Genomic DNA, 25,165 nt, shown 5'->3' on the forward strand with positions numbered 1-25,165 from the left:
TGGCTATTTAGACTAGTAAATTAAATGGCTGTATTTCAGTTGTAGACATTGCAACCTCTGGTTACTCTCACCACCACTGTAAAAATAAAAGTCAGTAATTTTCTGTACAGTCTTTTAACTTTTACTAATGCAGTATTCTTCTATAAATATAGAAAAATATATTATAAAATATAAGAGATTTTCAGCAAGTCAAAAGCATCTGCAAAAGAAACCACTTCTGATTGGAAAATAGATTTATTTTTGAAAATACTGTATTGTCAAATGCAATATGACATAAAAAGCAGCCAAGTACAGTAATGTTAAGGTCATAACTTTGGCGGTTTACTCTGATTTCTCTTGCTGCCTGAAATGTGCTTTCTTGCATCTAAATGGGCTGGGACAGATTCACCTATCGTTAGGCTTAATAAACCAGTGATTTAATGTCCATACTGTAGATCACCACATGCCTCTGGTGTACAGGAGAATAGAGTTCCACTGATAAAAAGCAATGTACATAATAAATACAGACGTTCACTGACTGCATATTAATAGTGGGAGTGGGAAGTGTTGGTGAGCTATTTACAGAGTCCCTATGTAGTATCTGTCACTTTAAGCACCATTAAGAAACTTGCATTGGTTACCATCAGACTTCTGAGACTCCTCCCCTTTTCCACGGACAAATGAAAACCTCTGTATCAAAAAATGGCCTGAGAGGGGACTTGAGACACCAGTAGCTGGTTGGATGACTTTTTTTGTTTGTTTGCCTTCTAACAAAAGGTTGGGTGTTTACTCTGCTTTCTTGGACTTCCTCTTGCGGGTGACTTCGCTCAGTTCCTCCTTGGTTTTGGCTGGAGATGCAGGGGCAGCGGCAGCCGCAGGAGCAGTGTGATGATGATCATGATGATCTTCAACGCCAAGAGGAGAGCCAAACAGCAGGTGGCACACCCAGGACTCGATCAGAGCAAAGGGAGATCCGTGAGAGTGGCGAGCGGTCATTATCACCTACAAAAATGTTGGAGAGATGTTTCATTGCAGTAATCAGGGTGGCCGGCATAAGACTTAAGTCTTATTTTCTGCAACTCTTTAACATGCATTATAACCACAGGGTCAATCTTTTTCCGACATCAAATTGCTGTCATAACTCATCTTCTGCTGTTTGACCTTATTCCCCTCATTGAATAGCATGTATAACGCAGCTGATGTTAGCTCAGCACAAACAGTGCACAAATTGCCTTGCTAGACTGAATTGTATGTGTTCATACCTTCAGACTTGCATATCTTTAAAGTCATTTACTCTTTACAAAGCAGGATATCAGCTAGTAATACTGTGCCACAGCCATCATAGCTGAGTCCAACACTGTGCATTGAATAGCTATGGCTACAGCTATCTAGATAAGTAGGCTGTTCTGTAACACGTATTAGTTTATGCCTAGAATTACCCTAATGGAGGCTTTACAATGCTATGCATGTTTAAAATCCATTAACCAGCCATTAATTAATTTTTTAAAATATGTTTGTCAAAACCTTATTAAAGAACTATTTCAAAACAATGGCTCAGTCATCATGCAGCATACCTTTATACATTTCATGGAATGACTTTCTGTAAGGTAGCTGTTAGAAGCATTAAACACTTTTGAGGTCTAGTTTCATTAGTTCATCTCTCCTATTGAAGACGATTCTCATTTGATAGGTTTCTCTATAACAGTATATTATAGAGTATAATCTCCCTCCTCCTGAAGAGCATCCTTTCTACAGGTTTCAACTCCACCCCAAATCTACCTCACCCTATCAGGGGTGAATTCTGACAGCAGTAATTAGTTGGATAAGGTGGGGTGGGTTAGGATTGGATCCAAAGTTTGTGAGTAGATAGCTCTCCAAGAAATCACTGCTCTAAAGTCCCTCCTTTTTTCTTAAAGCCTGAATTATGCACTATTTCTGGGCCATGGGTGGACTTCCCCTTTAATATCTGTTAATGTATATACAAAAATAACATTAATTCATTCTTTATATTTAGTTTTAGTTTAGAGATTAAAATTGAAAAAAATGCACCAGCAAAACAACAGGACCCATGAAGAGTAGAGATTGTACCTTGGAAGTAGCCATGAACAGAGTGAAGACGCAGATGAGGGTGCTCTTCGACACAGGAATCCAGTGTGACTCCTGGAGTGTAAACAGAATGGCTCCATACAGACTGGCTTTGGTAGGGCTGGAATGGGATACAGCATGGGTCTATTAAAATTACTGACCCTGAGATAATGTGCCACACTGCAAAAAACACGCTTTAGCACCTGCCCATTGGCTCAGAATGTGTTTTGATTCAACAGAGCCTTTTCAAGAGCCTACTCGTTATGCTTAAAGCAACAGGATATTTTCAAAGTCACAAAACCTTTAAAGAACCGAGGAAGGAACACTTACAATGACATACTGAGAATTTCATTGGTCTCTGGCCTCCACACTCCACGCAGCAGTTGTTCGAAATTTGACATGAGAGCTACTCCTGACCCTACAAGGACATTATAAGAAAGAGAAAGTGTTATGCTTCAGTAGCCATGTCAGGATTAACACTGAAATGCGCAGTACTGCACTGCATGCTGTCTTGTGCTAACATCATCTTAACTTTTAGAGAGGTCCTGGACCTAAATCTTTACCACACCTACAGAGTAGTTTACTATGGGTCAGATCAAGAAGCAGAAGCAAAAATGCTTAAGAAGTAATACCTTAATTTTAATTTACTTTGCAAAGTTAAAACATCAAACTTGCCCAATTGACCCCTTACTCTAAATATAGTTGATTATACAAGACTGGTTTGGTGCCAAAGTTTGCTTAGAAAAACTCGTAGCTTGTAGAAAAAGTAACAGAAGCTTATGTACGTGGTTGGCGGTTGGTGTGGCGCAACAGATGACACCACTACCTGCCACTTAGTTACAACACCATGTGGGAGACCAGGGTTCGATTCCCGGTCTGGGTGACTATGCTGTGCTACACCAATAAGAGTCCTTGGGCACAGACTCCTAACACTACATTGGCCCACCTCTGTGATATGAATAGCCTTGTATGTCGCTCTGGATAAGAGCATCAGCTAAATGCCATAAATGTACATGTACAACTGGGCTAGCTTTAGTGTTTTTTGCAACTCTGCATAACAAACTGTCTTTCCAAATGGACACGACTGTCACACAACTAATACATCAGTGACAGCCATCTTTAAGCTTGAATTTGATCAAACTTTTCATAATCTTATAGTCAGCATAGCTAAGCTATTTCATCTGTCTAATTTATCACATCATGTGTAGAACCTCTTTGCCTAAGAACCATTGCTACAAACTAGAGAATTGGTATTTATCAACTGTGTGTATGCACAGCTGTGTACAGTGAACAATAATAAATACTACTCTGCTACTGCATTGGCTAAGCACATTTACAACACCCTTAAATGGCTATTTATGGTCAACAACTTCCTTTTAGAACTCCCAATTAGCCTTTTAACCTTGACTGATCAAACACATTGCTTCTGTTCAAGTATTTTATTATTATACTTTTTGGGTTTTGAAGTATTTATTAGTCTGCTTGTTACTGCATCAAGTATTATTTTGGATTTAATTGTCTTATTTTTCACAGCACTTGAGCTCAGTAGTCAACAATCACTCCCATTATAGGCCATCATAATTGGTTTACACACAATTACACACTTCTACCACAAGGGGTTTCTGCACACACCTGGTCCAGAGTAATTCTATTATTATGATACTCTGTTGTGATCTAGTTGAATATGGCTTAGACCAATGAGCCATGACATTAGAATCATATGCCTATTATTGTGTTTCACCAAAAGAGCTCTGACCCCCAGTATTGTTTTTTTCAGAAATTTCTACTAATCCTAACTTGCTGATTTTGTCTTTAGTTTTATTTACTTTAATAGGTGATCATATGTCATGCAGTGTCAGAAAGCACACAAGCAAATTAAATTAATTTAGGTTTAGACATGCAGTTAGTACGGCACTTGTGGTAAATGTAAAAATTGTGTGTGAATTAGATTTTTACCTCAAAATATAATCGTAAAGCATTGTGAACTAACTATTTTCCCTTTTAAACCTGCTGCCTGGGAACTGAAAATATTTTAAGAGAAGACTTTCCCCAGTATTGATCCTTTAAATATCAGACCAAATGTATAAAGAGTTGTTATATCTTCTACATGAACTACTTACTTACCCTTGACATAGCCAGTAATAACCATGATGAACCAGCCATGGTGATAGGCGTGGTGAGCATGGTGGACTCCAGCAGCGATTTTGCGAGTGCGGACAACCTCTTTCATGGCTACCAGCACCAGCTTGATGGGCAGGAACGCGACACATTTGTAGAACAAGTTAAAGGGACAGAAGAAGATGAGATACCTGCGGTGTTCAGCCAAGAAAGAAAGACAAAACAGAAGAATGTTTTTACATTACATTTACAGATTTTAACAAATGCCACTTCCTCTGATAAACTTGCTGTATTTTAACAGCTACAATATATACAATTCATACAGCTCATGAATAGAAGCTTTCACTGCATGACAGTTTGGCTATCCAGTACAAAATAATGTACACCTGTAGGAGCTGGCCCAAACTGGCTATGTAAATTCCTATGAAAATCAGTCCATCTACTGCAGAAAGCTGCATTACTGATCTCACCAGACAGCTGAAGCCAGGAGGATGTGGCTGTTATTATGGAAATAGTCGATGGGGCAGTGTCCGAGCATGATGTCTGCGAGGATGTAGCTCCCAAAGCAGTAGAGCATTGCACAGAGCCAGGAGGCCACAGGGCTTTTGCGGGACACCTCCACTGAGCCTGCAGACAAAACACTCTTACAACCTCCTCATTTAAAATGTTTATACGGGAAAGAAACAGCATGTACACTCTTACATAATAATAACACATTATTGTAAATTTACCAAAGGTTATTCGAACACTCAAATGTCTTTAAAAATGGTTCTTTATGGAACCAAAAAATGGTTCTTCTGGCACTGTTTTTTAAAATGTATATATTTGCCATCTGCACTGCAAACCACATACTGTAGATGGAAAATATACTTTAGTAATATTAAAAGGCCACTAAGGTCTTGTGGTGTGATATGGACATTTGAACATTTGAATTAATTGTTACTAATTTCATTTGAATTATATTTTCATTGATTCACATATTCATAGATTATGATTTTTTAGGTAATGTGTTTACTTGATGTTCTGTTCCTGTTTAGGACTACCAAATCATCGCTACACAATCCTTCCCGTTACCATCAAGATTAAGTCTTACGACACATTCTTCTATTTCTTTTTCATGATTTTCATGACACCATAGGACCTCTCACCCAACAATATGTACATGTATAACAACGGCCTACCTAACTGTAACTATGTTTTTTGTGTGTGAAACCCTGCAACATCATTACTGCATCTTAATAGCCCATCAAAGCAGGGCCTGCCAAATGTAACTAAATGTTTTATTCATTAAAGCAAATATCAAGCGTAACTTGAGATCTTAGAGGCCTTCCCAGTCTCTAAAGCTCCATGGATGAAGAGATCTTATGGAACAGGTGTGGCCTGGGCAGAAGAGGACATTCGCTAGGCATTTTGACAGAGAAGTGATCCTATCAAATGTTGACTAAAAATAAACGTTAGCGCGTTGCGTCTCATTCGTAGCAGCTGGCAGGCTCCCTTCGCTCTTTGACCTCCAACCCGCCCAAAATGTCGGCGCTCATTCATGAGACCTGTCAAGTGGTGTGAGGAATGCGAGAGCAACTGTCACACAGGCCATGAACACTGAAGGGGACATTTCTGATGAAAATTAAAACATTAAAAAATGTCTTTACTGAAGATTCATCCCTGAAACCCTAGATGTTAGATGTCAGATGGATTTAATGCTAAATAATTCAAAGGACAGCAAATATCACTGCGTGTTTTATGTGAAAGACAAATAAAACTTGCTAGTTATGCTTATCTTCATTCTGGTAATTATGTTCTTATGTGTTAAATTATATGTTCTTGTATTGGATTATTTCCATTGAGATACACTTTATGTTTGTGTGATTTTATGTATAGTAATTATTCATCTTCATGTCAATTTTTCAACCTCTTTTCATCTCTTAATTAATCAGGCGGCAGTTATACTATGCCTTTATGACACAGTGATATATGTAAATAGCCCCTGGTCTGATTGGCTGCCTATTTCAAAAAAAGCAGTCCAGGCTGAAACCCTCCTTGTGACTTCAGCGCGAATGGGCGGGGCTACGCTGTGAGCTGAATATGCTGTTACATGTAAAAGCGCTGGGTTTTGTGACATCATAGAAACAGTGAACTCAAAGTGGGCTGTTTATGCAGTTAAGTTTCCATATATGGACGGCATCTGTATGCACTGGAGAGTAAACAGTCCTTGTGTGCAATATGAATATCGCTGCTGTCCATTGAAAAACATGTATCTCCATTTTTGTCAGTTTTTAGTTTTCTCCATGGTTTGGACCCTGTAGCTGCCTCATACCCTGTGTAAAGAATTCTAAATGAATGGACCAATAGAAATTTTATATTGATTTCTATTGAAAGTTAAGAAGGTTTTTCCAGCCACCTGTAAAGTTGCTGTTTTGGAGATGTTTTTCATTGGACAGCGACAATATACACAACAATTCTTTGAATCTAAAAAGCATAGGGAATTTGGATATCCAGGATATTGGTCCTTTAATGAGATACTTAAAAATAACTGAATATCATATGAAATGGCTGGTGTACTGCCATGACAGTACATATGTCTTAACTTCACAGCCACATAAAGGAATGAGACATCTCAGCATCTCAGACTCATCTTTTAATTTGGGTATAATAATTAATTAGTTCATTAATACCACTCTAAGATTTGCTCTGAGACCTTTCTTAGCCTTTCTGCTGGCTACTCTCTTTTTTAATGCGTCAACCCCCTACAGTGGTTTTAATAGGCTACAGTGGAGGCGCTCTTGCTGTTGTCTATTTAGGGCAAGTCTATTTATTGCCCTCTGCTATGTGCCCTCACTCTATCAGATTTCGAGGAGGGGGCTCTGAGAGTCGCCTTAACTTTAAAAAAAGAAGAAAACGTGTAGGGGGGGAAGTCTGTAGAAAAGCTAACTTATCAGTCTCAGTGCACATCAGTGCTAATGGCATCAAGTTAATGGCATCACTTCACTTAAATCCAGGAAACAGTATTTGCTATAGCCATAGTCTCAAATATAGTGCAGCTTACGCAGAACACTTGAGGAAAGCACCCTCAGAGAATAAATGGGAACAGTAACACTGCCTCATATTCCCCTCATGAACATCTCCCAATCACATATCCCGACACATATCTGTGACATTCGCGTCTCTCAGTGGTGAGGCAATAAATGAGGCATGCGGATCCGGACTCACCTGGTTCATACTTGAGGTAGAGTATGGACACGATGTAATAGGCGAGATCAAAAACTGGAAACATGGCCATTTTTGAAAAATAATGGGCAATTTCGCCCAAATTTAGGATATCCAACACCTCCATGGTTGTGCGGCTGCTGACACTAGCGCATGTACAGAGAGCTGAGAGTGCGTAAGAGTGTTAGACTGAGGCGGCTCGCCTCAAGCCTCCTGTGTTCGTCTCCTCGAGTAAAGCAACTCTGGACACATAAACCCTCCTATTAATACACAGCACCTCATCTGCACCACCGAGCTGAACGCACCGCTTCAGGATGGCAGTGAGCCGCCGAGCTGCGGTCAGGAGCGCAGCGCCCCCTATGGGCCGCCCTGCAGAAACCTAGTGCAACAATCAGCAAGCTGTTTTGGGATGACCGTGTTTAGTATCACTAGAATATGAACGGGCTATTTCTCACACCTGGAGATGCTTAAACAAAGACAGACGACTTCTTACTTGAGGTAATGAGGCACGTTAGCCTACACACACACACACACACACACACACACACACACACACACACACATATATATATATATATATATATATATATATATATATATGTGTGTGTGTGTGTGTGTGTGTGTAGGCTAACGTGCCTCATTACCTATATATATATATATATATATATATATATATATATATATATATACTTTTGGAAAAGTAAGGCAACAAGTTATAGTTTGCTTATAGAGAATTTAATATCTACATTTTGGCTACAAGTGGAACTGTTGACTGACCAAAATAACAACTTTCTCATGTTCTGTATGATTCTGTACCATTTTTTCAATTTTATTTTTTTTTACAGATTTTTCCCACCAATGTGTACATGTACATGTACAATTTTGCACAATTCACTTGCTGAAATAAACAAGGTGATCCAGAGTGGTTTGATGTGAAATGCTCCTTTCTAAAGGGACTGTTTAGTTCTGATAATGTTTCTGTCCTGAATATATATTAAAAATCCAGTCATGGTGGACAGATATATGCAGGGTGTTATCTCCAAGTAATCTCCAAAGATTTGCCACTATTTTACCATGGTCAACATTATGACACGTGTAGATAAAAAAAAAAAAAAAATCTCCCTTAGGATTAGGATTTCTCCCTTAATGCTGGTCCTGGAGACCCACTGCTCTACATAGTTTCAGGTCTTTCCTGCTCCAACAGTCACTCTAAAAGCATTGAAACACTCTGTGTAGCTTCAGCATGAGTGTGCAGGGCTAAACAGCAGGCGGCTGAATAGACATGGGCCCTACTATTATCTTAATTCTGCAGTGACACAGCCTGTAAGTTATTTGACGTCTTGTTGACAGTTTCACAATGAATTCATTAACGAGTGACATTTATTAATCAATAAATGAATGAATACATTAATATGGGTTCACGCATAACAGTGATGTGTGTGTGTTTACTGCACGGTTGGTTTAAAAGCAGAGGTCTAATTCCACCTGTGTTCAACACTAATGGTGAATATGGTTGTTTTCCTGCATCGCCTTCTGTTCTGTTAAACCCTGGACGGCCGGCAGGTGGCGGTGCTGGGTTTTCAGTCTTCTTCCGTCGCCATCGTCACATGACGCGGGAAGAAGACACAGCTGTGTGGCAAGATGATCGGAGATCTGCTCATATTTGGGTAAATGTCTCTCCTTCTGATGAAGCCGTTACATGTTTTAGAGTGGATGTGAAGTAAATCTCGCTGTTTATTATGTGCTGCGTTATGAAACAGAGGATGTTTGAGTGTGTTGAGTTTAAATCAGGCAGTCGACTGTAGCAGCGCCTCCACGTCACTGTGTTTGTGTTGGTTTCTCTGCAGCACTCTGCTGATGAACGCTGGGGCGGTTTTAAACTTTAAACTGTAAGTAAAAACATTTACAACATTACTTATTTAACCTCTGTTTTGTGATCAATTAGCTGTAATGGTTTAGGTTAATATTAATCTTTGAATCTTTGCTGGCAGGAAGAAGAAAGAGTCGCAGACGCACGGTTTCGGAGATGAAACGGGCGGATCTAGTACAGGTAAAGCTGGTAGTAGCTAATAGTAAGACATTTCAGAGAGAGTGTGTATATATATATATATATATATATATATATATATATATATATATATATATAAATTGACATTAAAATCACATGACAGGTAATTGAAAAACCTTGATTATCTTCATCTACAGTGGTATCTGTCAAGGGTTGGATATATTAGGCAGCAAGTGAACAGTCAGTTCTTGAAGTTGATGTGTTGAAAGCAGTAAAAAACAACAAAAAAAAAAAAAAAATTGAAAGAATCACAACATCTCCAAAACATCAGGCAGGTCTTGTGGGGTGTTCCCGGTATGCAATGGTCTTTACCTACCAAAAGTGGTTCAGGAAAGAGGGTCAGGAAAGCAACAGGGTCATGGGCACCTAAGGCTCAGTGATATGATCCATGGAGGCCCCATCTCACAGCTTACAGGACCTAAAGCATCTGCTGCTACCATCTAGCTGCCAGATACCACAGGACACCTTCAGTCTTGTGGAGTCTATACCTGCTCGATCTGTTGTGAGATGCACAAGGAAGGGTGTCATCAATATTAAGCATTGTGATGGCTAGATGACTGGATCACAGCAAAATGGCAGGTCTTGTGGGGTATTAGTATGTACCAACAGTGGTCCAAGGAAGGATGGGGTCTGTGGTGCCCAAAGCTCATTGTTTTGCATGGGAGTGAAAGCTAGCCCATCTGGACAGACCTGGAGTCAGTGCCTTAATGAGTCAGAGGTGTTTTGGCAGCACCAAGGGGATCTACTTAGTATTAAACATGTCATTTGGTAGCTGGTTGGTGTGTGTGTATATATATATATCTTTAAGTATAGGCTGTAGCCAGTGGGGTTTTGTAGTAACCACTATGGGTGTCATGCTTCCTATATATGATATGATTATTTATGATAAAATATATAATATATAAATGTTGAATATTACATTGATTTTTTTGTATCAAACTAATTTGGAATAGTCCACCAACCAAATAATCTGAAGCTCACAGTGATCATGTGGTCAGAAACTGACCACTGATGAAGAACTAGAGGGTAACAGAACTGATATCAAAGTCAGACACTTTCAGTACTTTTAGAATTCAGTACTTTTAAGACTTTTTTGCATCTTACTTATAGAACCTGTGACTGTTTTTAATAGCTGTAATTAATTATTGGTCATAACAGTAGGGTGATTTCTACACTACTCTACTCCCCTCTGGTTGTAGTAACAGAACTTATTGACCCTCATGCAGCACACATATTTATTGTCATGCTCTTCATACCTTAGCCAGGTAATCAAAATCTGTACAACACTGCTTACCTGACCTGTAATGAAATGGAATAAAATGAAATAAAAGTGTGAGCTGGGTGGGGATCCCCAAGGACTGGAATGAAAATCCCTGCTGTAATGTAACCTTTCCACTTCTCATACACAGGTGATAACATCAGAGAGTTCTTACTGAGCCTGAGGTACTTTCGCATATTCATAGCCCTGTGGAACATCTTCATAATGTTCTGCATGATCTTGTGAGTATCTGGTCATGCTGGTCAGTATACATGTTATGTGTAATGTTTGTTTGTAGTTTCATGCTTTTTTTCCCTTTTCATTTGTTTCAGGTTATTTGGATCATAATACGCCAGACTGGAGAACAGTTGGAACATAAAGGACAATCCTCTGCACTTTCTTTGTGGATACTGTGGTGTTGGGTTAAACTCTGGGTAAACCTTTTCTTAAAAAGCACCAACAACCGACCTCTCGGAGCAAGATGTTTTGCCAGTAATTTGATGTGTTGTACTCAGTGTGACAGACAGTAAGCCAGATTCGTACAGGTCAAGGGTTTGAGATTAATATTGACCATATTGTCTTTGTCAATGTCAAACTGACTGAACATCTCTCCTGGATTTGCATGTCAGTTGATGTGCTCATGTTCGCAGGCAGATATGAAAAGTTTTTGTGAATATCAGCTGCACGCTTAATTATATATAAATTAATACAGCGGTGCAGTAATGTACCTTTTTGGGTAGTGTTCCATTAACTTATGCTTTTGGCCAACTTGGGGGTTTCTCTAATTGTTTTCCTGTTTACTCAGTGGGGTTAGTGGCAAGCTAAACATGTAAATGATATTAATTATTTTACAAAAATTGTTCATTTTTAACATGATGAAAAATTTCACAGTTGTTTAGAATGCTTTAACAGGTTGCTTTAAATACTGTTTGTTTTTGGGGTTTTTTTTTGGGGGGGGGGTGCTGGTTCAAAGTAGTTCACTGAAAGTCCAAAAGTGACTTTACTTTTTGTTTCGAGGGAATTCAACAGTGACCTTTATTAAAAACTGATTTACATCATGTCAGATCACGATCTTTAATCATTTATGAAATGCATTAAAGTGGTATTTTTTTAAATGCCTGAAATGCTTACATTTTTTTTTTCTTCAAGTTTTTTCTTTTAGGGGGTTTTTTCATTTCTCAGTTCACTTGCAGTTGTGACTTGGTTGGGGAAAAACCCCTGCAAAACCGGTCAGTTTTCATTACCATTATTGGGCATTAGTGTGTACAAATTCTTACACCTACACATCATACATGTTACAGTAGGTGAGCTTAAACTTCAGTGAGTCTGCATTACTTCAACGTATCCCACATTCTCAATTTAAGAAAATATGAGATGTCCTGTCCCATTGTCATCAGTAACACCAGATCACTGCAGGGAGGAGGAAGGAAGCATTCATTCATTCATTCAGTTTATTGATATATATTTTTTATATATATGTTGAAAGGAAAGTATTATTGCTTAACTATTTACTTTGAAGTGACCGTGAGAATAAAGGGGTTAATTGGCAGTTTATCAATTTTGGTGTAAAAAAAAATGTCTAAAAAAGGAGAGACACAAAAGCACATATTTCCCTATTTTTCTGTCATACTACAAGTTAATAAATGTAGTCTATAAAAGGTCTATACAGTATAAGTGTTGTGTAATTGCAGTTTTTGTAGCTCCAAACAATAAAATAAAAGTCTCTACACTGTTCTCATAAAACATAACTGTTGAATTAAGAAATGTAAAGACTCTCTGGAAATACATAATTATTTCAACAAGTGATAAAACGAAGGTTTTAATTTCAAGGTATCAGAAATGAGGTAAACATCACTAGCACTAGTAAAAACAGAAAATACTAAATAAATAAATACAATAAATAAGCAGTTATACGATTTTTTTTTACTTTTATGAGTAAAATAAAAAAAACAAATATATATATATATCTATATATATATCAGCCTAGCATTCCCCAATTAATTTTAGAAGGGAATAATTGTGTTATTGTTTATTAAAAAGGGAATGCGCATTTAAACTATGTTTTAAAAGTCATTATTGTAAGTAAGCTCTGAATTTGTAAATGTAAGATTTTCATTTGTAATAATTTCATGCAAAAACATGTATCAATATTTTTTTTACTTTTTTTACTTGTGAATTTTTTACATGTAAAAACCCCCATGTTGTCACTGCCACGCAAAAAAAACCTTACGGTTGCCATGGCAATGTCGTTTCTAGAAGTTCCTTGGCTCTCTCCCGTTGTCTGCAATTTCCCGTCGTGCGCGCGGCGCCTCACGGGCATTGGTCGACAGCGATCACATGACTGAAAGGACGGCTCGTAGCGGCCCTGTGTGCGTGGTCGCCAGCCGTCAGTCCACATCTCCTCTGTCCCCTTCAGCCGTGTCCGCGTCTGAAGGTCCAGCGAACACGGTTTAAGTTATGTAGCGGATATCTTAGGTCTCGCCAACGGCTTTCAGTCTGTTGGAGGCTTCGGTCGTCGGAGAACCGCTAGCTAAATCTCGGTACGGCCATGACAACAGCTTCGACAACCCCTCAGCAGCTGAGAGACCGACTGCTGCAGGCTATAGATGAACAGAGTAATGTAAGTACTGAAGCGGGTCTGTCTGAAACACAACACGCGGTTACCCGCTGTCTGAGGGTCTGGTGTTAGCTAGTTGAAGGTGAAGTGTTTTTTTTTTACTCTGTCCAAATGTTTACTGTAGTGCTTCAGCAGTTCTGCTAGCACTTCCGCGGTAGCCACTGTTACAAAGCCAGCCTTATTACCTGAGTCTCAGTGGAGAGGGACCTTCTCCGTGTAAACAATGAAAGGTTTTAGTCATTACAGTCAATGTACAGTCCTACTGTATACAAACCATCTAACCTTAGTGTGGGAACTGTAGATCCAAATGTGGTGTCGTGTGTTTTACAGGCTTGTCTGTTGTGTATCATTAGGCTATATTATAAAACCATTGTTTTGTGTGCTAGTATTGTATTTACTTCATTAGTCCTGTGTGTAAATAGCAGTTGCCAGCTTTCACGTTTCCACAGACTGAGTTAATGTCACATTAGCAGACAGTCTGAGCTCTTGGCGCAGCTTTTGGTTAACAAGTTGACAAGGTAATGTGAACTGGAATACATACCAAACTAAACACATTAGAGGTATGCTAGAGATTCCCCTAAATCCAAATCACAAGGAATGTTAACAAGGCTTCAGCAGACACTTTATATCTACACCACCTACATGCCTATCGTATGTTACTTTTAAGCTTTTTCAACGCTTTGTGGTTGAATTCTTCCAATCTAGAGATTAGCATTTACATACTTCTCTCACAAATAGTGTAATTACTGGAGTGTGAGTCAAATTTGCATGTTTTTAACAGAGTGAACAGAAACCTGAAACTTTGGCAACATTTTGCAGGTGCACTTTTGAGAGTTCATTTAAATGCAGTGAAACCCTTCAACTTTCATTTCTGGGGCTCAGAAAGACACAAGATCATTTCCCAGGATAAATGTTTAAAAAATGCCCCAGGCAAAGAAATGTCTGACTTGAGCACTTGAGAAAAATCAGTCACTGCTCAAATCATAGGGCAATTTTTTACATTACAAGTATAAAAGATTATATGGTTACGTGATCTTATTTCAGACTTTGGGTCAGATTTCAGCTTGTTATTACTTTTTTCATGTTCATACCCAGTTATTCATTGTAGAATTAATTTGTGGAGACTGAAGTGTATTTTTTCAAAAAGAAAAAATAAAGGTCAGTTCCAACACTATCTCTAAAAAACTGTATGGAAGCAAATGTTTTTTGTATAATACGTGGCAACACATGCTTATTCCTTTTTTTAAAACTTTAAACACCCCTCTATTGCTGTCATTTAGCAGATCCACAACATGGGGGCTGTTTTGGATGTAATATCCAACCTAGAGAAATATCCAATCACCAAGGAGGCACTTGAGGTAAGTGATGTTTGGGTGGTAACTAAATTCAAGGTTGTTTGGGTTCCACTTTATATTCAATAAAGAGCAAAAAGTGGGCAAAGTCTCAAGCATAGTATTTTTAGTAATTACACCTACAAATATGATTATCATTCGGCTGTGTCAGTTGTCATCATTACTACTTGTTCTGGTTGCATTCTACAGCCCGTATGAGTGTGTGTGTGAATCCTTTTCACTAATTTTAATTTAATTTAAATATTACTAAAGAATTATTATTTGTGAATTAAAATAAAATAAATATAATCATAATAATAATAATAATAATAATAATAAAAGTGATTTTCCAAAACACCAGTCCTGAATTATTGGAGCAGAGCAAAATTAAAGCATGCAAAATTCAGTGTTTGATCAGTATATTATCTTTAATTTGGATCAGTTATTTGGCATAAGCCAGGACCTCTTGACTGGGTTTGCCAAGTTCTTAATAAATAATGTGGGCAGGTAATGCCCTCAGAAATAATGAGAGGATGCAGATTTCACTTCTTGGAATTTATCCATCTTGTTAATGATCCTTACAAACTAATCTTTGCCTTTTAAATGTCACACGCGGCTGTTCTCCTGTAAGTAGCTCAGCAAACTAGAGATAATGTGCAGTACACTTCAGGTTAACTCTGAATCCTCACAGTAACATACTCTGACTCTACTCCTTTATGCACAGAAGAGTTTAGCAGGTGAATCTCTAATTATTGTTGTTTTCCAGTTTATTAGGATGCAAAAGCGTAATATAAACATTCTGTAAAGCAGGGCATTTGTGTTTATTTATTGTCAAAATTGTGGCTTATTGATATTGACTACAGTTAAAGTCTGACTGCCTGTGACTGTGTTCAAGGAAACCCGGCTTGGGAAGCTGATAAATGACTTGAGGAAGTGGACCAGCGATGAAGACCTGGCTAAGCGTGCAAAGAAACTTGTGCGTACTTGGAGGAAGCTGATTGAGCCACAGCAGAATGAGAAATTGCCAAAAGAACTTTCAAGCACTATTAATGGATGCATCCAGGCTCAACCGTTGCCCGTTACCAGATCTGTCCAGAGTGCCACAGATACAGACAAGAAGCCAGTTTTGCACACTAGCTACTCTTCTAACACAGACCGGTTTCATCTCATTAATCACAAAAGTGAACAAAAAGCAGAAGACAACTCAGGCCACAAGTTAAAGGTCTCAAAAACATCAGCCTATGGACAGATTTCTGCACTGTCATCAGCCAGTGGAAATATTGGGGGTCCAGATACTTTTCCTGGTTCAGCTCTTTCAGTAAAGGCCAGTACTGTCAAGCCTCATCTCCCGTCTCCTGAACTCAACAAACAATCTAATGCTCATGCCGTCCTTAGAACTTCAGTGTTGCAACAGTATGGACAGAGGGACAGAGCTGCTACTAAGAAGGAGCAGCAAAAATTGCAAAGTCACCACACTCCTCCTAGTCCTAGAACAGTAAAGCCAGTGGTAGCGTCCAAACGGCCAGCTGCATTTACAGGTTCTGACTCTGAACCGTTTTCCGCACTTTCATTAAACTCTTCTGTCCATGGTAAGCAGACGGAGAGTCTGCAAACAATAGATGCCTTACCACAGTATAAAGATAACGAACCTTTTGAAAACAATGAACGGACACTTGAACACATGCATAATATGCAAAACAAGTCCAGAGGCTTAAAGCGGCCTAACCCAGGCTTACTCAGTGAGGTCACCAACGTAGAAACTGAAAAGGATGTCAAACCTTCTGAGGCAAAGCGAAGGAAACATCAGTCAAGAGACTATGCTGTCAATCAGGAAGGGCATTTAGCAGAAGACAGTCGGTCTGCTCGAGTAAAAAATCGTAAATTAACCTTTGATCCGTTCACACAACAAATTAGACCTTCATCAGTCCACCAGACTGAGGAGCAGCACAGTTCAGCGGTAGATGTTGGTGAATTGGACAACCTGAAGCAAAGCCCTTCTACTTCTTCACCCAGCATTTTGCACAAGACAAACTGGAAAGATTTATCACAGAATGAAATTGTGAAATATTACTTAAACCTTCAAAATAACTTGCTAAAGACTGGAAGTCAAACTCCAGGGTCACACTCTCTTGACCGAATGACCGAGTACTTGAAACATGAAGAAGACCATATGACTGACTCGAACAAAGTCTGTCTGCTGGTGCCAAGTGTTTCTGAGACGGACCTTCCAGGAAAAAGCAGAGACGTCCTGCCAGAAGACCTCAACAAAATACACAATCAGCACTGGTCAGGGGTTAATGGCTGTTATGACAGTAAGGGCAACTGGTTTGGTTGGACTGACTGCATATCATTGGATGCATACGGGGATGGAAGTAAACTCAATATTCTGCCATATGTTTGCATAGACTAAAACCATTTACATGGTAAAAAAGTGAGTCTCAGGATCAATCTTTAGACCTGGTCCAGATTTATGATTCTATATTAATTGTTTTCTAACATTTTGTATCTATTTATTCTCACTGTTTGTGTTTGTTTTGGGTTGTTAAAACAGGTAATAAGTAAAAATGGGTTGTTAAAACCGGTAATAAAAAGCTGTTCAATGTGCCACTGGTACACTTTGTCTGGTCCAGATTTATGGCGTAGTGTATCGTTTTCCAATGATTTTGACCTATTTATTCTGACTTTGTGTCTGTGTGGGTTGTCAGTACTTTTGTGATAGTATAAGAACAATAGGGATGGGTGTGGTATGCAGGTGGCTACAAAAGATGGTGACAAAAAAAGACACCTATGATTTAAACAAATCCCACTTTTCTGTTCAAGTACGTGAGTTGTTACAGCTGCTAGCAGCAATAAAAGTGGCCAAGCAGGGACATTATGTTAAGAGTGCAATGAAAGTAAGTTTGCTGCAGGTTTTCTAAAGCAAATCATAATATGTAAGGGTTTGTGTAGTTACGTTTACAGCCCTATTTTCTCTCAGTGGCCTATAAAATGTCTGTCTCACATGTATCACATTTTCCAATCATGAATTTTATTTACAGTGGCATAACAGAATTTACTAATATGATTTTTCATCAATAAAGTGTCCCTCCCATGTCCTTAGGAATATTATCCGTGTGTGGTTTTCATTTTGTGAAAGGTGTTAGTCATTTACAGTGGTTTGATGTGAAATTGTGCATTGTACAGAACCTTCCAGGTTCAAGACTTCCATGCATGTGTAGTAGTGGGATCCACTTCCACACGGGGGTTTCAATAGCTACTAATATAATCCATTTTATGTATTAATCAAACCCACCAGGGACGGTACACATGCTTTTTGAAATGTGCATGTAATGCTGATCATTGTAAATTAGTAGTCAATGAATATTGGGAACAGCTTTGGTCATCAGCTTGGTGCAGCTTTTAGATGCACTGAACGCTTCAGACGTCTGGGGTCTCATCATCAGCACTGTGAGCCAGTCTGACTCGGTAGGTTTATCTGTAACGGAGCACTGAATCCTTAATATCCAGACATCTCAGAAAAATAGATCACACTTCCTTCAAAAGCTAAACTCAGCTCCCTAGAGCTGGAGTAGAGCCATTAGCAACAGATGAATGTCTTGAATATAGCCTGGTCTCCATATCCCTCCCCCTTCCCTTTCTCTCCCCTCCCCTCCCCTCCCCTCCCTCTGCATTACGAAGTTTGAGCTCCACGTAAGAAGCTGCAGCCGCCGGTGAGCCGACACTGGGAAGATGGCTGCGGTGGAGCGTCCGCCCGTGAAGGAGGGAGTGCGGATCGCTCTCCTTTGCCTGTGCTGGTATACCGTCAGCTCTGGCGGCAACGTCATTAACAAAATAATCCTGAATAGCTTTCCATACCCGGTCACCGTCTCTCTCTTCCATATCATGTCTATCGTCGTCTTTCTACCGCCGCTACTGCGAGCCTGGGGAGTCCCTAAGTCTGAAGTACCTGGCAGATACTACCGATGGTACATCCTCCCTCTCGCTTTTGGGAAATATTTCGCTTCTGTGTCGGCTCACTTCAGCATATGGAAGGTGCCCGTGTCGTACGCTCACACTGGTAAGTTTTCTTTGTCTCCCATGTCCCTCTTTTTGGATTTTCTCGCCGTTTTCACTTAAGTCAACACGAGTCTCTGTTAGCATGTGGCTAGCCTGACGACGTCAATTGGAGACCGGTGCTACCAATTTAGACCCGCTCACTGATCTCCACTAGTTGAATTCAGCCTTAAATTAAATCGACCAACGTTGGCATGATCCTTTTTAGCTTCTGTCAATGACTCTTTTATTTTGTGTTCTGTTTTTCTTCTCGGAGTAAAACCTGTAGGGAATATGACCAGCTGTCAGGAACCAACTCCAGCGGTCGGTGCTAGCTTAGCTAACTAGCTAACAGCTAAATCTGAAGAAAGTGCCCAAGTTCCGGCTCGGTCCAGCTACGTAGCCAAAAGAGTTGGGCCCGATTTATCACTGAAACTTAACTGGACGATAATGTGTTTGTCAGAACATGTTTTTGTTTACTTTGCCCTCTGAATCCACGACGAAAATAAAAATTGGTGACGGGAATGTGCAATAAAATGTACAATTTAATATCACGATATTTTAGTAAGTTATCACGACATCACGTGATCGGGTGATGGACTCCTACTTCCTGAGTACTGCTACAATGCTGTGGAGAAATGTCTTAAAAACAGCGGACGTTATTGTAATGATCTGCTACACAGAAAGCACATTTTAGAGAGTAAAACTGCTCTTAATCTTCTTTTCTGAAAATTAAGCAGTTCTGTTAAAGCAGTCCAAGTTACTCAGTACATTTACGGTAGCTCCCTGCATTGCTTGTCAACAGGAACCAGTGCCTTTATGGGAATAAATCTTAATATTGATCAAATGTTAATATTTATCTTGATAAAACTGGAGGTTAATGTTATGATGTGTAACGTCTGTGTTGATGATACATCGCCTAGCCCTACAGGGATGGTGTAAAACAATGTGGACAATCTGGACACTTGATCTCTGACTAGTTTAACGTGGAAGGAAAGCATCTCTGATATGTGGGTGTTGTCATACATTTGACAGTGTAGTAAAACTGCCCCAAGCCAATGTGATATGAGATTTTTAATTTAGTCTGAGTCTGTGTTTTGCAGCCTTATGAATCCATGCTATACTGGTTACTGTTGCTCTTTGAGATTTGTAGGCATGCCCTGATTCCCTCTTTACTTCTGTTCACAGTGAAAGCCACCATGCCAATATGGGTTGTGTTGTTATCAAGAATAATTATGAAAGAGAAGCAAACCACAAAAGTAAGTGATTTTACTGATGTTTACTGAAGTTTTTTTCCAGGCTACAGTTTTAATTTTAGGTGAAATGTTTTCACTTGACTTTCTGTGTTTTAAGATGTTTTAACATGCCAATTTGTTGTGTTATGATGCCCCCCCCCCACCCCCACCTCTTATTTTTGTCTGTATAGGTCTATGTGTCACTTATACCCATCATAGGCGGGGTCTTGTTGGCCACAGTCACAGAACTCTCCTTTGATGTCTCTGGACTAGTCAGTGCTCTAGCAGCTACGCTTTGCTTTTCTTTACAAAACATCTTCTCAAAAAAGGTAGGTGCTTTAATGCAGTTGTATTCAGTCTCAGCCAGTAACCTGTGTCTATAAAGTTTCGCAAAATTATACTTGCGTGTTAAATCTAATATTTATTTAGGAAGATTGAATGAGTAGCAATACACACGCTTGGCTTGCTTACAAGAGACCTGAGTCCAGATCCTTGAGTAACACTGTCCTGTATTCCCTGCATTGTAGTGTTTTCCATTACACACCCAGTTCACCTCAGGAAAGACTAATTAGGCCCTATTTAATTTATTCCACCTGGTCTGTTCAGCAGAGAAAACTCTAACATGTTCAGAGCAATGGTAGCTCAGTAGGACTGGCAATCACTGCTACAGAAATGAAGTGGGCAAAGGCAAGTGTTGGTTTTCTTTCTGTTCACACCAGTGATAGTTAGGTAGAACAGCTAATTGGCTGTGACAGTGCTGCTGTTGTTTAGCAACAAGTAGATGAACAGACAGAAGCAGCGTTCAAAAGAAAAGCTTGGGAGTCCCCACCCACCCCCCAGGACAAAAATAAAGGCTGTGCAATATGCCTTGAATTTCTGCCTCAAGGGAAATGTAATGTGAACCCTGCCTTAGCATATCTAATAGCATAGGGACTGAGGTTTGACTAGCACTGTGCAACTCTTTTTAAGATGCGATTACAATGATTGCTGTAGCTAAAAAGTGAGATGAGCAACATTAAATTATTCCAAGTGCTGCTGAAATGGGACTTAAATGAAACAGTATGAAGATTACATCTCTGAGTGTATGAAAGTATTACAGTTTGAAAATACTCAGAAAAAGGGACAAACCCTACTGCTTGTGAAATTAAAAGATGAACACCATGGTACATAATGCATGATGTGCATAGGCAGTCAGTTCAAATCAGCAGCGCACCTGTTGCTGTACAGTTGAATGCTCTTTGCAAGTAAAAAGGAACTTTCCAAGAGTGGAGTATTTATATCTGTATGTCAAGATGATATATTGTGAACATAAGAGATGTGGTAGCTTATTTGTAATTGTGTAAGTGTACATGAAAGCTTTTTTTTCACCCTTTTTCCTTTTCTAGAAGCATCTGAAGTGGTTACTTCAGTGTACAAGTTTTTAAAGGTTGAGATTAATGTACTGTATTTCTTAGGTTTTGCGTGACACAAGAGTCCACCACCTCCGTCTGCTCAACATCCTTGGCTTCAATGCAGTTTTGTTCATGCTGCCCACATGGGTCTTAGTCGACTTATCTTCATTTCTTGTCGATGGAGACTTGGTAAGTAAATTTATTCGAAGCAGTTATTAGTCCATATAACGGATGAAAACGTGTGCTAACTAGGAGAGCTCAGGGTACGTACAGGTTCATGGATTCAGTGAGTCTTGGAGACTCATTGTAATACAGTTACTCAAGTATCAGTCACCCACACACTAGCGTTTGTAGGTCCGAGTAATCAATGGAGTCATTACAGCAATAGCAAAAGTATTTGTACAAAGAAGCACCCAGCGCAAAATGCATTGTTTTTTTTGTCTGGAGGCACATTCAAGCCACCTGGATTTGCTATAGGTCTCATTGTACACTTTAAATCAGGGAGTCAGGATGGATGTAAATACCAACTGTGAACAGGACAGGAGTGTCGCCACCTTGAGTTACTTCCGAAGTAGAGGAGGGTTAGAGCTGTATAAATCTGGAGAATTAACAATGATTTTTAACACAATTTCTTTCTTTCTTTTCTTTTTTAGTCAGAGGTTTCCAACTGGACTGGAACATTAGTGCTGCTTCTCATCAGTGGCATCTGCAACTTTGCACAAAACATGATTGCCTTTAGTGTGTTAAACCTTGTCAGTCCGCTTAGTTATGCGGTTGCCAACGCAACCAAGAGGATCATGGTCATCACCATATCCTTACTGATGTTGAGAAACCCAGTCAACCTCTCCAATATCTTGGGCATGCTGACAGCCATCCTGGGTGTCTTTCTATACAATAAGGTAGGTATTTTTAATTTGTGTTTTTTTTGTTGTTGTTGTTTAATAAAGCTTGTGATTATCTTGCTGTTTAAACCATGCTTGGTGGAATGCATGATATCTGCGTAAGGTCCAAACACTTTTGTTTTTGACTTGTTTTTCTTTCTGCTGTCCGCCAGGCGAAATATGATTCCAACCAGGAGGCCAAGAAGAAACTTCTGCCAGTCTCTGCACAGGACATGGTTTCATTCGACAAATCCCTGTCCAATGGCTCAGCGTCCTTTAAACAAGGCTCAGACCTTCAGTATGGCCGGAGTAACGTTCTCAGTGACCACTTTCAGTACAGCCGGCAGACCTACACGATGAACTACGGCTCCAACCAGTATGTCGTATAAGCGGACAAACTGATAAACAAACCTGTTTAACAGTAAAAGGACACTTTGTTTTGTGTGGACCTGAAGTATTGAAACCAGTGGTGGTTCTTTTCACATTTTAGGTTTTCTGGGCCAGGTCCTCATATTTATTTCACACCTGTTTGTTTGTTTGTTTGTTTGTTTGTTTGCAAAAATACTCAAAAAGAAGGTGCGGAGTTAATTTGAACCATGTTGGAATACATATAAGTTGAACAGTGGCTTAGTACAAATCAAGGTTTTTGTTTTGCACAAGAACGTTTCAGCATTCTAATTATTAATTTATAATGTCTGCTGTCATAATACTACAAATCTATACATTTTAAGATGTGATTGTTGCTCTCAGAGTACTTCAGAAAGAGATCGCTATGACATCGGAAGTTGAAACACTTCAGTAACTGCCACACTGGGACAACATGCATTATCGTTTGACCTTCATGAAAGGTTTCTTAAATTCCAAAATTGGAATATTGCTCGTAGTTTGTAAATATTTTCATGTATTTATTTTTGTAGAAGTTCTGAGTGAGGCGTAATCATGGCTTTATCATGAATGGAAACCTTTATGAATGTGTGATGTCTGTTCACCATGCTCTTTTGTTCAAATCGGTACTTTCTTGATGATCAGTGTTTAACGGTTGGTTTTACGTCATTATCCAGACCCACATGAATCACGTTGTAGTTTGATTTTAATGTCATTAGTCAGTCATGTTTCAGGTGACCTAGGGTAAATCTTTTAAAGGATTTTAGAAATGTGTTTTTGAGCCAAAACTAAGTGCTTCTGCTTTACTGTGCAAGTTTTAAGAAAAGCCTCAATGCCTGTCAGGAAATACAATCTTTCAGCGTTTTTGAAGCAATCTTAATATTAAAATTCTAATCAGTGTTTTCTGATGTTAAACAGTAAGTCATAAAGCAATTGACAACTCCCACCCAATGATGAAGCTCTACCTGTTACCTTAGCATCTGATGTACAGACTTAAAAATATAGCTGGAATTTTGGGCTTTTAAGCAGTCACTTTCTCCAGAATGTTTGTTTGAAGGTTCCTCCCACCTTCAAGATTCAGCATTAGAAGTGAGGGGGTTTTCTGCAGTGTGTAAACCTGAAAAGCAGAGGCACCATTGTTGGAGTTCAGGCATGTTTACAACAAATCTAATTTGGAATGGAGCGTCCATTTAAGCTGTTATCATAAAGAAAGAAAAACTGTCACTCAAGTTTAGGTTTAAGCTGTGGAAAACATTGAGCTGGTGTATAGAGTCGGAGCCAGTGGTGTGAAGTTCATTCAGAGAAGCCTGTTGGTCGCAGTTGGATTATGGATATCTGTATATTTAGAAACAACCATTTTTTTAAAAACTTTTTTTGTTGTTTTTAACCTTTGGTTTAAAGAACTAAACTACTGGCAATATCTACTGTTTAAATCGCTTGCCTCAGAACGTTGCCTGTCTATCATGGCCTTGTGATAAAAGGTGCAATCCAGAAACTGTCCTGTAGTCAGTTAGCTTGTCATCTGTGTTCAACAGATGCTTTCATTCTCATACACGTTTTATAATTTTGTCAGTTTGGGCCTGTACTGGCTGTCTTTGTTTTCTCTTTCAGCTTTTTAGGGTTCATGTACATGCCATGAACATGTAGTAGAGATGTGTGTATGTGTTTTTTTATTTCTAGTTTAGAGTTGTTTGGGGTTTTTTTTCCTCCTGGAGGGAAAGAGTTTGCCTGTTAAAACTTCTGTCTGACTGCAGGGAAGTTAAGACAGAATTTTAAAGAAGAGCATGTACATTCATCTCTGCAGCTTAAAAGGGAGAATAATAGCTGCTTGGTGTGATTTTCCTAAGTGAATATAAATTTTTGTAATTATTTTTTGAGTCAATGCCAATTAAATTAGAGAAACTGCATGATTTTAGCCTTTTAAGTCTGTCCAACTGATAAGAGAATGCTTCATAAAGAAGATAAGTTGGATGTGGGATGTTATTGTTGTTCTTTCAGACGTGTGCAAGTGTATCCATCAAAAGCACACTCATTGGGGTCCTTTTGTTCATAAAATAGAAAAGGGTGTCATAGGAAAGGCCTTGTGTTGACGTGTATTGGGTTTGTTGCAAAAAACAAGCTTTTTTGCAGGTCAGGTTGCCTAGAACTCTGTAAATGAAGCCCTACATTTTATGAATACACCTCCATTGTAGTCTTTGTATGTTATTTTAGGAATGGGGCTTCATGATTTAGTTTTTTGTGGGGTGGTATGATGCTGGGTCAGACGAACAGTTTTGAAAAGTGAAATCCTTCCATTTTGTTTGGTATTTGAGCTACAATGAAGAGTTCATGGCTCTAAATTTGTTTCCTTCTTTTTGTTTTGTGTTCTAGAATAGAAATCATATTGTTATCTTCTACAGATATGACAGATGTTGTTCATTTTTGATAGTGATTTTATTTGTACACATATGAGGAAAATGATTATAGTGTTTATTAGACCATACATAAATGATCATTATTATAACTTGTGCATTTTTAAGAATTTGTAAAGTGTTACCTTTACTTTAATTTATGGTTGGGCAACTCTTTGAAGCAACCCATTT

The 25,165-nt window shown here is 39.0% G+C and overlaps 4 protein-coding genes across 5 annotated transcripts; 3 read left to right on the plus strand and 1 right to left on the minus strand.

The window, feature by feature from the left end:
* Positions 1–215: 215 nt before the first annotated feature.
* Positions 216–7,688, minus strand: tmem38a (transmembrane protein 38A). The gene is made up of 6 exons (XM_072660485.1): positions 7,390–7,688; positions 4,653–4,809; positions 4,189–4,373; positions 2,395–2,482; positions 2,068–2,185; positions 216–981 (listed from the first exon to the last, which is right to left on the minus strand). The coding sequence occupies exons 1-6, from the start codon at positions 7,511–7,513 to the stop codon at positions 766–768; spliced, it is 888 nt and encodes a 295-aa protein (XP_072516586.1). The 5' UTR covers positions 7,514–7,688; the 3' UTR covers positions 216–765.
* A 1,296-nt stretch (positions 7,689–8,984) lies between these two features.
* smim7 (small integral membrane protein 7) lies at positions 8,985–11,827 on the plus strand. Its single transcript, XM_072660536.1, has 5 exons — positions 8,985–9,053; positions 9,234–9,275; positions 9,378–9,436; positions 10,864–10,954; positions 11,045–11,827. Exons 1-5 carry the CDS (start codon positions 9,028–9,030, stop codon positions 11,058–11,060), a joined length of 234 nt encoding a protein of 77 aa, XP_072516637.1. The 5' UTR covers positions 8,985–9,027; the 3' UTR covers positions 11,061–11,827.
* A 1,240-nt stretch (positions 11,828–13,067) lies between these two features.
* LOC140537972 (mediator of RNA polymerase II transcription subunit 26-like) lies at positions 13,068–17,768 on the plus strand. 2 transcript variants are annotated; one of them, XM_072660332.1, is made up of 3 exons: positions 13,068–13,332; positions 14,610–14,687; positions 15,556–17,768. In XM_072660332.1, the coding sequence occupies exons 1-3, from the start codon at positions 13,261–13,263 to the stop codon at positions 17,068–17,070; spliced, it is 1,665 nt and encodes a 554-aa protein (XP_072516433.1). In that variant the 5' UTR covers positions 13,068–13,260; the 3' UTR covers positions 17,071–17,768. The 2 variants fall into 2 exon arrangements, with proteins under 2 accessions (XP_072516433.1, XP_072516434.1); XM_072660333.1 differs by having other exon boundaries at positions 14,613–14,687.
* Positions 17,769–18,338: 570 nt separating this feature from the next.
* On the plus strand, positions 18,339–25,086 carry slc35e1 (solute carrier family 35 member E1). Its single transcript, XM_072660884.1, has 6 exons — positions 18,339–18,717; positions 19,881–19,951; positions 20,119–20,256; positions 21,382–21,507; positions 21,972–22,217; positions 22,373–25,086. The coding sequence occupies exons 1-6, from the start codon at positions 18,390–18,392 to the stop codon at positions 22,586–22,588; spliced, it is 1,125 nt and encodes a 374-aa protein (XP_072516985.1). The 5' UTR covers positions 18,339–18,389; the 3' UTR covers positions 22,589–25,086.
* Positions 25,087–25,165: the final 79 nt, after the last annotated feature.

Source organism: Salminus brasiliensis, chromosome 17 (genome assembly GCF_030463535.1).
Source record: "Salminus brasiliensis chromosome 17, fSalBra1.hap2, whole genome shotgun sequence".
NCBI classification, from domain to species: Eukaryota; Metazoa; Chordata; class Actinopteri; order Characiformes; family Bryconidae; genus Salminus; species Salminus brasiliensis.